We start from the raw sequence: 11,600 nt of genomic DNA, 5'->3' as shown, positions 1-11,600 counted from the left end.
AGCTACCACAATAGTTGTTATGTTATTCTTCATCACAGAGTCCTCAACCGTAAGAGGACCATTATATGATAAGAAGGACAGACGCCATATATTATCCTGACGCTGCTCGTTTGTATCACTCCTAAGACTCAAATCTAAGCAAATGTTAGATGGGCAAAACATTTTCAGAAATGATGAAGGAAAAAAAAGGTTAAATAAAATCTCAGAAGTGCAAGAAATGGAAAATTTCTACAGGCAGCAACTTTCTGAGCATACTTTTGAACACAATTGATGTCTATATAAAAGAAGAGACAACAAAGCCATTTGTTCAAAGATCGAAGATGCACCGTTCTTTGAATTTCAAAAGCCAGATTTTCAGGATAAAGTTCGTCAACATTTTTCAGACGCAATCTCAGCTTTTTCAGATATCGCGTGCAACTTTGTCAAAGATCTCTGACAAAGTTGAAAATGCGTAAATCTTACTGTTCTAATTATACCACAGTTGCTAACAAGAGTAAAGGCACATCACCACTACTTGCTATTGAAAAATCTCTATATATGTTGACCTTCGTTCTCCATAACAAGGCAGACTTGCAAGAATACCGAACTCTTCCTTATCTCCGAGAATGCATCTTCAACAAAGCATCTCGAAATACTCAGTTTTCTTCTTCTCCGAGAATACCTCTTCAAAACCAGTCACACTAGAGCAAGATTATCTCGTATCATCAGGGACCAGAGCAAGAATATCTTATATCATGCAATTTCCTTGTCCTTTCCTTTGTCCTTGTTCTCACCTGCAGGATCAGGAGAAAGAGAGCAATCAGTTGCCACATGGAATCAAGCTTATGATTTGGAACTGATTGCCCGGAACCTTTGCCTGGTTGCTTACCTTGTATTGCTCTCGAGCACTCATCTTCAACTGTTGATATGATGTTGGCTATTTACACTAAAGCTGCCACACATGGATGAGTCACCAAGAAGTGATGAACCATCCAAATGCAAGGGTTACATTCCATTCCTGCATCAGTGGACAAATACTACAAGAGAAGACGCCAAACCTGCATAGGGAAAATACCACTTCTGCAAGGGGAACATATAAGGCAAGTGAAAATGATACATTGAAACATGTGGAGATAAGCACAACAAAACACGTGCCAGTTCATCCTCGACAAAGCCTAAGATCACTTGTCACATGAAGCTCATCATGGTCCAATTTCACTCAAGATCAAGCCTAGACGACTCTTGAAGAAATCACAAGTCCGATTCAAGATCAAGTGTCCACCACCCTTGAATCAAATTCAGCTCCAGATAAAAGTAGTAAATTCAGACCTTTGGAGGAAGTCTAACAGAAGATCATCCAACCTAGTTCAAGAACAAGCCTGTGGAAAGTTAACAACAAGTAAATCACCTCTTTCGGCAACTCTTCTTGCTAAAAGACTGAAGCAGAATGATCAACGATCAACCTAAATGATTTGAAATCAGGGGGAGATACTCATCAGGGGGAGCATCCAAAACAGATCAAGATTTTAACGAGTCAATCGAAGACTTGTGACCATCCAAGGGGGAGTGTTGTGAATAATATGTGGATGACCCATATGAATAGTTTGTTATTATTTATGCACAATATTTTTACTATTCTAAAATGAATGAGAGATGAAGAAAAGGTTTATGGAAGAGATTGTGAAAGAACTAAAAGGAGAGAAAAGAGAAGAAAATAAGAGGGGATAATAGAGAGAGAGTTATTTTGTATTCTCACTGTTCTAAATTATAATAGAAGCACCACTGCTGCTTCGATGACGTACTCCAATCACACTAACTGTAAAGGAATCTTGTAAATTTTGTGTCTTGTTTCTTTTATTCAATTGCACACATCATCGATTTTACAACAAAGTATGCAATTTTTGGTCTTCCCCGATATGTTTTATGAGCCAAAGACTTCAATGAGTGGTTATCATCAAGTCAAGCGAAATCACCTTCCAATGTCTCAACATTATTACTGTACTGTAATTCCCTCTCATCTCTCTCATCTCTCTCTCTCTCTCTCTCTCTCTAAAATTTACGATGAATCAAAACCTCTGCCTCTTCATCCTGATCTTCCTTCTCTCAGAAGCCCCAGCATTTGCAGTGGACTTTTACTACCAAAACTGCAGCGTCCCGATAACTTGTGGCCGCCAAAAAATCAGCTACCCGTTCTACATCCAAGGCAGGCAACAAGACTTCTGCGGCTACCCTGGTTTCCAGCTCTTCTGCCAGGGCGGCGCAAACGACGACGAAGAAGAAGCCTACCCACTTCTCCGGTTGTCTGGAGACGATTACATAATTCACAACATCAGTTACGAAAGCCAGACTCTTGTCGTCTCAAATGCTTTACTTTCGCACTACTTGGACAACTCTTCCTGCGCTAATCTCTCACTGATCCATAATTTAACGATCCCTAATGAACAGTTTGAGCTGGCTCCAAAGCAAGATCAGTTCTTTCTGCTCTACAACTGCAACCCTTCGTTTGTCGATTCTTTTCCAAAGTACAAGATTGGTTGTAATAACACTTCGGTTCTTGCTCTGCTTGGGCAGATATATCCGAAATTTGGACGTCTTGAGGAGGTTGAAAAGTGTGGATCGAGTGAGGTGGCGGTGGTGCATGGTGGAGGGTATGGGAATGATGAGGCAGCGGGAATGAAGGAGGTGTTGGGAAGAGGGTTTGAGATGAAATGGCTGGCTGCTGACTGCAGCCGCTGCCAGGGGAGTGGAGGGCTATGTGGGTTTAACTACACCACCCGCCATTTTAGGTGCCTCTGCCCCATTAGGACTAGATCTGTGAGCTGTGGTGACGAAGATGGTGGAGGTCAGTTTTTTTCTCAAATATTCTTCGTCACATAATCTTATTGTTAGCGTGTGTAAATCTGTACTAATCTAGTTGTCCTAACCAAAATTTTAAATTTGGTTTTTGATTATGATATGAGATAATGATCATTGTGCAGGACCTGGAACTGGAAACTTAGTCACTAAAGTCTCAACAGGTAATTATAACTTGCTTAGATTAGTTTTTCTAAGTTTATAGGTTGTAATAAGGTATATAGCATGTCTGCAATGCCTACCATTCGATCGAATAAATCACCATATTCAACGTATATTCAGCAGGTGCAGTTGCTGGTCTCATATTTCTATTCGTTATCGTTTGCTGCTTAAGAAGAAAGTTGTCATCATATAGATTTCTTTTCTTTTGGAAGAAGCAAAACAAAAATCGTCAAATTGTAGAGGCCTTTCTAAGGAGCTACGGGCCGCTTCAAGTACGAAGGTATAACTATTTGGAGGTCAAGAACATGACCAACTCCTTCAAAGAAAAATTAGGACGTGGAGGCTACGGTGCTGTTTACAAAGGAAAGTTAAAGGACGGCTGTCTTGTAGCAGTGAAGGTCTTGACCAAACTAACAGGAGGCGGAGAAGAATTTATGAATGAAGTGGCAGCCATTAGTAGAACTTCCCATGTCAACGTCGTCGCCTTGTTAGGCTTTTGTTTTGAGGGTTCCAAAAGAGCTCTCATCTATGAATTCATGCCTAATGGATCTCTAGAGAAATTCATATTTGATTCAAATACTCCCAATATAGGTCATGATCACTTGGGATGGGAAGCATTGGATCAAATTTCACTTGGCGTTGCTCGAGGCTTGGAGTATCTACATCGTGGTTGCAGCACAAGAATTTTGCATTTCGACATCAAACCTCACAACATTCTTCTCGATGAAAACTTCACCCCAAAAATCTCGGATTTTGGCCTTGCCAAAATATGCAACAGGAAAGAGAGTATTGTCTCGATGTTGGGCGCTAGAGGTACAATAGGTTACATTGCTCCAGAAGTATTTTCTAGAAACTTTGGAAATGTCTCACACAAGTCGGATGTGTACAGCTACGGAATGATGATTTCAGAGATGGTTGGAGGAAGAAGGAACATCGATGCTGAAGCTGAAAATACAAGTGAAATATATTTTCCGCATTGGATTTACAAGCGTCTTGAACTGGACGAAGAGCTTGGGCTGCAGAGTGTTGCAAACGAGGAAGACAAAGCAAGAGCAAGGAAGATGATCATAGTGAGCTTGTGGTGCATACAAACTGATCCTTCAAAACGGCCAGCGATGAAGGAAGTGATAGATATGTTAGAAGGGAGTGTTGATTCGTTGCAGATACCTCCCAAGCCTTACTTATCTTCTCCTCCAAAATCCCCGGCGGATTCTTCTACCACATTGGTATCAATAAAGTAGGAACCTTATGCTTTACTTGAACAAATCTATGTTTTTCTGAGGTCATCGAAATAATGAAGCATGCGTTTGATGTTTGTTTTGTTTTTTACTATAGGTGAATCAACACAGTAGAAGTGACCCTACTACTGCCTCTCCTGATTCAACACAAAATGTACAATATTAGTAGGGAAGGTTTAACAAAACACTCCCGGTACTATTCACTTTTAATGAAAAATTACATTTATACCTTTCTTTGGTACTATTCACTATACCTTTAAATAGGGCTTTTCATTAAAAGGGAAGTTTTTTTTTGAACTTTTCGTTAGTTTTTCTTATTAGTAATACAAAACATTTGCATTTGTGGGTCAGAACAGTTGATCAAGGTGGTGTGCCCGCTTTATCTCTCTTGTGCCCAAGTTCGAATCTACTTCTCCATAAATCAGAGCATTTTAGAATAATTTTTTCAAAAAAAAAAAAAAAAAGTTTTAATGAGACATTTATGGTACTGTTCACTTTAACAAAAACCACATTTTTACTTTAAAAAGTCAATCCTGGTACTATTTACTTACAACACATTTTTGTCATTTTCGTTAAAACTCAAAGTTTTCAAGTTATTTTCGTTAGTTTTTCTAAATAATAAAAAAAAAAGATGAAAACAATTTAGTGTTGAAAGTGTTGTACCATACAGCCAAGCCAGGATCCAACTTATTGTGCAAAAATTGATGTTGTCACCGAGTGAATGGAACGATTCTTGCACGCCATGTGATTGTATTCTGACAAACAGTGAAGAGAATCGAAGCGGTGTTGAATTTCAGGATTTTTGCAACACTTTTGGCAATGAGCGAACAGGCAGTCCCCGATTACTTGCAAAATCGCTATATGGTGGTGCTTGATAGATTTTCAAGCAAAAAGCATATTACATCTGATCAACGCAAAACTATCCATGCCCGTCGCCAATACAATTGAAATTTCAATTTTAATTTTAGACTTTAGCTCTTGAAATATAAAAAATGTGATATAGATGATTGTCTGATTCAAAAAGTGATTACTTAAAAAATGTGTACTACACTACTTTCAACCCCACCTACCCTACATATAAAAATACATTAAAATTAAAGTTGCATCCGAACTCTAAGTGCACTTGTATGATCAAATCCTATTTTAGACCAAAACAATCGACGATATGGTTCCAAAATAACGAATTAACAATCGACCGATGCTACTTTTGATAACATAACCTACATTTGGACATGTGAATACCAAAGTTATATCAACAAGCCACGCACGACTGTCATGAGTTTTCATGAAATTTGTGTTTCGCTAGAATTTTTGAAATGCACATGTCATATCGTTACCAAAGTATATTTTAAAGCACACTGTCAATATCATATGTGAAAGTAATGCAGTAACCTAAAGTTATTGGATCAATATGAAATTGGCAAAAACAAAACTTAAAAATATAAAAAGTATTCTGTTTTTGTAGGATGTGTTTACAAATGATGTGGTCATATAACCATAATAACCTTTAGAGCTTAATTACTAAATTATTTTATTTGTTAAGTGTATATATATATGATCAAGAATCCAAATTAAGGGATGAGTGATATGATTTTTACCACCTACAAAAGTATGGATGAAAACACTTAATAATACTTGCAAGAGAATAAGGTAATTATAGTATAAACAACTCAATTAAGGTTGTTTTCCACAAAGATTTAATGAATAACTTATGTAAAATCAAATCTTAATTAAGTACTTGAAATTTTTTTTTTTTTGAAAAAGGTTGATTTTGTGACTTAAAATATTAAAAACGAATTTAATTAAAAATATTAAAGAAGTCGGCAAAGGTAAAATAAAACGGTTTTGAAAATCAATTTGCAAAACCACTAGTGTGATATCCCGTCTCTAAAATTATGATTTTATTTTATTCTTGACGTATTTCGAAGATTTGATTGGGACTAGTTCTTTATTTCTCCAAATTTGAGAAAAACGAAGTGAGGGTTACTTTAGTCATTTCCAATTTTCTTGACCTTTTCGGTCAACTCTTGAATTGATTAGGTAGAGTTCGATTTCATAAGCGCGTAGGTGTAAACAGATCTTATTTCCGAGTCCGAACGGAGAAGTTAGAGTCGTTTAAAGTTGGTAGCATTTTGGTAATATTACCAAAATGTTATAAATGGGAGGGAAACCTCCAGAAAATGAGGAGGGGTTTTCAGAAAATGGGAAATGGAAACTGATCTAACCCGTTTTAGGGGGGAATTTGACCTATAAACCCACCAAACTTGACCCGCTTGTATCTTTTTCATCCGAGCTCCGTTTTGGATGATCTTGGTGTCCATGGAAAGCTCTTGACGAGCCCTACATCTCTGTGATGTTAGATTTTCCCATTTCTTTTCCATCTTTGCAGTTCGAGGTCGCAAAGTCCACGACTTTTCCGGCGGTTTTATCATTTTTCCGGTGATTCCGGCAACGATTTCCTTCGAGTGAGGTATGAAACTTCATATACTCTTCATAATCTTCAAGTGGGTATGCTTAGTTTGTGCTTTCGTGTTCATTTTAGAGTTGGGTGTTTAGAACCCTAGAAATCCGGTTTTCTCCGGTGAAATTGGACGGTTTCCGGTTACAATTTATCGTCGGCCTAGTTGTGAAAAGTGTTTCCCTTGTTGAGCTCTAGCCACCACGTAAATTTGAGCTCATCTAGTTAATGTTGAAATTCAGGGTTTGTAAACCCTCCATCTTGACTTCCACCGTGTGTGGCGGTGCGTGGGATCGTTCACGAGTGTTGTCTAGGTTTCAAATACCTTCTAGTGACCATGTGAACCTATGTCTAGCTTGGTTTCCAAAGATTCAATTGTTTGGTGTGGTGATCAATTCGGACCGCCACTTGTTTGTGTGATTTGACGACAATTCGACCATTGGATCATAATGAAACTTTAGTATGTTATCCTCGAAGCATAATGTGGACTTTGGGAAGTTATGGATCATAAATCTGATTTGCGGATCGTTGTGGACCCCATCGTTGACCGAGAGTTGAATTATAGTCAACATGTCTCGGAACGTTCTAAATAATAAAATTAGTACTATGGGAGACTTAAGTGAAGTCTAGTGGGCCTACATTGGTTAGAGAGTGACTTGAACATATGTGATATGGTTATTACCTTGATTTCTTATATTGGTATCATCTGTGAATTTTACTTGGTCTTATAATGTGATTATATTAAAATGTGATTATATATATTTATATATATTTATCCATAAACCTATGTTTATCAAACATGATTTGGCTTGTGTACTGATGATGATCGTGGTATGTGAATTGACACGCATATTCGAATGGTGTTTGATTTACATAGATGGTATGTTATGATGAAATGTGAGTGACTTTAATATATGTGAATATGTAATGGTTTTATAATCATTTTTCCTATAAATTGTTAATTTTCATATTTAGCCAATGATATTGTTATATGAAGTCGGATTTGACGTGCATATTGGAAATATGGTTTGTTTTGTTTGATTGACTTGATTTGATGAAGGTGAGGGCTAGTGGTGGACCGTTAACCCATTGTCATGGGTTTTGTTGCTTTGAAACATGTGTCAATGCTCGTTTCATTATTTCATTTCTTATTTCGTTGAGCCTTTATAACTTGAGTAACTTGATTCATGTGTTGTTTCATTGATTGGTGGTTATGCAATGTACTCCGCGATTCCGTTGAGTGATGGTCCGGAATCGTATCCTGGTTTGGATTCCGTTGAGTGATGGTCCGGAATCGTATCCTGGTTTGGATTCCGTTGAGTGATGGTCCGGAATCCTTCCTACTCCACTCCGCGATTCCGTTGAGTGATGGTCAGGAATCGTATCTTGGTTTGGGTTCCGTTGAGTGATGGTTCAGAATCCCTCTTACTATGCGATCCCGTTGAGTGATGGTCCGGGATTGTATCCACATTAGTTCATTGAGTTTAGTTTGAGATGGTTGCAAATGTGTAGGCTTTGGATGAACAGTGTTGCCCTAATTCTACTTTCATTGTGTGTATGTGAATATGGGTGTGAGATGTTATGGATGTTTGAAATGAACTTTTGGATGTCTGGGTGACTCCTTCAGAGTTTTCAAAAGTAGGGTATAGATTTCTTATGAAAGATTTATATTCAAGGTTTATAAATTATGATTGATGGCTAGTTTTATTATTGTATCACGTGCTTATTTTATTGTCCCTCACCCGAGCCTCTCAGCTTGTCTGGGTGCCTGATTTGCCAGTGCACCAATTCCATAATATTTGGCATTGACTTTACATATGACAGGTCTGGGTAGATTATGAGAAACCGCTTGATATTTTGGTTCCGTTGAGTGGTCCGGAACCCAATGTTGTTGGATTCCGTTGAGTGGTCCGGAATCGTTGCTCTTGTTCATTCCGTAAGGTAATCTTAGAATCCTAAATTCGAGTAGATGGGAATTACCCACAATAGATATTGTGAAAATAAATTAGAATTATCATGTTATTATTCTTAACCCAAATTGGGAATTATGTAGAGTTCATTAATTAAATTCATGAAATGATATGTTATCTCATTGATTGATTAACATAATTAAATATTAACATTGTGCTTTATGATTCCTTGATATGTTACAAGCTATGTATTGAGATCTAATGTTGGAAGTATAGTGATTGATATGATGAAGTGAAATGTGATTTGACTTGTGTATTGGAAATGGTTGTGACATGTGATTGAAATGCATATTGAATTGCTTGGGAGATGTGAGGTCTAGTAAATGACCAATAACCCATTGTGATGTGGATTTGTGCTCAATATTGCTTCGTTTCGTAGAGTTTCGTGAATTGGGTAACTTGAATCATGTCTTGTTCCTTCGAGACGTTGTTATGTTTCTTGGACTTCCGTTCAGTTCTGTTGTGTGGTCCGGAACTGAGTTCGGCTTGGATTCCGTTGAGTGATGGTCCGGAATCATATCTTGATTTGGATCCCGTTGAGTGATGGTCTGAAATCCCCTTTGATGCCTTGATTTCGTTGGGTGGTCCAAAATTTCCCTTTTTCAAAGATGTAGTCTTCGGTCGAACTGTGTCACTCTAGCCCACGTGTTTCAAGGTGTTGTATGTGTTATTGATTGATGTGATTATGGAATGACGTTGGATATGAGTGTGGTTATCATGAATATTTTAGTTGATTAATATTTCTAGAGAATCATGTGTACTTTATTAATTCTTAACTATGTTACACACTATGAAATGCGATTTTATGTGGAAAACGTGATGAATTACGTGATGGATGAAGTGGAAATGTTAATCGTCATGTGGGATTGATATGTTGGATATCATGGTTATTGTTATGATTAGACTTGTTGATAAATGTGGCTAGAGAATGATATTGTGATTCGTTGGTTCTTTGAAATGATATATGTTGTGAATTGCGGTATCATGTTGTGACATAATGATTTATATATAGTTGGAGGGGAAATCATGTTTTTCAGATGGGTTTGTTATGTAACCATGAGTCTAGTATTTTCATGCTTGTCAAGTTCTATTGATTGATTGAGAAATGTTATACCTTTCGACTTAATCGGACTGTGTTATATGTCAATTATTGTGCATGACGAACTACGAATGGCTTGATCCCTGTTTCCTGTTTAGGGTACGTAGGCAGTCTAACGAGGAGGTTAGATGCAGCTATAAAACATACGAAAAATAACTATGCGATTCGATTTTTGAGTTGTGCTTGCCCATATCCCGGAGGTGGGATATGATAGATACGGATTTTTTGGTGACGTCACGTGTCAATTTTGGACGTATGTCGGGATTGGGGCGTGACAACTAGGTTCCGCCGTCACCTTAAAATCCTATGTAGTTCTTCCAATTACTTATGAATTACCGATGCGTATTTTGAAGGTTAAGTTTTCCCAATCTATGTCCTACTTGGAATCTCCAATCTAGAACGTATATCAAACATGCAACCAGTCTGGATGTTCGAATCGAATATGAACATGAAAGACTCATTAAGTTTTATTAAAACTCTTTGAAAAACTATGCAACCCTTAAGATGTGGTGTTCATCTTAAGTGAAATTACAATAATTAACCACAAGAAGCCAACACCAATTTTAGGGAACCTTCTAACCAAAATTGCATTAAATTACTTTTCTAAACATCCTAATGGTCGCAAATCACTAAGATACTTAGATAGTTTAAACACGATGATTAATAATTCAAAACATACACACATAATATCATAGGTAAATTGAAAAGAAGTTTCATATTCTTGTTAAGGTTGGCCTGAGTGGCCTCGCCCTAGTAAAAGAAATTAATTACGAATAATCATAAAACAAAATATTATTAAAAACATGAATAAAAAACGCCTTGAAAGAAGAGTACAAATCCTCAAAGTTTAGCACAATTCTCCAAATTGATCCCAAAATATTGCTTAGAGAACCCTAATGACTAAATAGTCTTATTTACTAATACAAAATAAAATTCTTCTTAGGAAAGGTCTTTGGGAAACAAAATAAAAAAAATAAACTAGCAAATAAAAGGCTTCATATTTAAAGTCAAATTCGGACTTCTTAAAAAAAAAAGACTTTTGACCGACCAAATCTCATTTCCGATTTGGTCCCAAAATGTCTGTTTTGAAAGCTTAAGACGATCTCCAAAGGAGATGTTAAAATGCCACATAGACATATAACAGTAAGAAATAACTTATCATTTACTCTAATCGAAATGTCAATGATAAAATGGAAAAAAAATGCTAAGCTGACATGGACAAAAATATGTCAAATTTGAAGCCTTCAAATTTGATTTTTGCTATTTCCAATGGCATTCCACATGCCTAACCTTAGACCATTTCCAAAGAAGATGTCAAATTTTGAACATAAAATTTAAATTTTGACAGCTTATGTGGCACTTTAATATCTTTTAAAGTTTTGTTCTCCAACCGATATGTCAAATTAAATTATTAAATTAATTAAAATTTAATAAATGACATTTAAAATTTAATCAGTGATATGTTCACCTTCCTTGATTGAAAAGAAGAAAAATATAAAATAATTGCATCAGTCAACTCAATATTAATTATAACAAATGATTAAACTAATTAAAAATTAATAAAATAAATTTAATAATTAATTAAAAAACACTTGAAGCTATGCATCAATCAACTCATCATTAATTATAATAAATGATTAAACTAATTAAAAATTATTAAAAAAACATTTAATAATTAATTGCATCAGTCAACTCAACATTTGAAAATTTTTTGCTGCCAATTCATGTCATCGCCACATAGAATTTGACAATATTAGTGTGGTCTTTTTTTACTGTTATAGCTGATGTGTACATTTTGGCGAGATGCTCTTAAATGTTAGCATATTTAAGTATTATTTTAT

At 36.3% G+C, this 11,600-nt stretch overlaps 1 protein-coding gene across 2 annotated transcripts; it reads left to right on the top strand.

Annotated features, from left to right (window-relative positions):
* The first annotated feature begins 2,036 nt into the window (after nt 1-2,036).
* LOC137737509 (LEAF RUST 10 DISEASE-RESISTANCE LOCUS RECEPTOR-LIKE PROTEIN KINASE-like 2.4) lies at nt 2,037-4,462 on the top strand. Of its 2 annotated transcripts, XM_068477014.1 has the most exons (4): nt 2,037-2,821; nt 2,958-2,996; nt 3,115-4,231; nt 4,330-4,462. In XM_068477014.1, exons 1-4 carry the CDS (start codon nt 2,041-2,043, stop codon nt 4,331-4,333), a joined length of 1,941 nt encoding a protein of 646 aa, XP_068333115.1. In that variant the 5' UTR covers nt 2,037-2,040; the 3' UTR covers nt 4,334-4,462. The 2 variants fall into 2 exon arrangements, with proteins under 2 accessions (XP_068333115.1, XP_068333116.1); XM_068477015.1 differs by having other exon boundaries at nt 3,118-4,462.
* The last annotated feature ends 7,138 nt before the right edge of the window (nt 4,463-11,600 follow it).

Source organism: Pyrus communis, chromosome 6, assembly GCF_963583255.1.
Source record: "Pyrus communis chromosome 6, drPyrComm1.1, whole genome shotgun sequence".
NCBI lineage: Eukaryota > Viridiplantae > Streptophyta > Magnoliopsida > Rosales > Rosaceae > Pyrus > Pyrus communis.
Note: the sequence above shows the minus strand (reverse complement) of the source record. Positions and strands in the feature narration are given on the sequence as shown.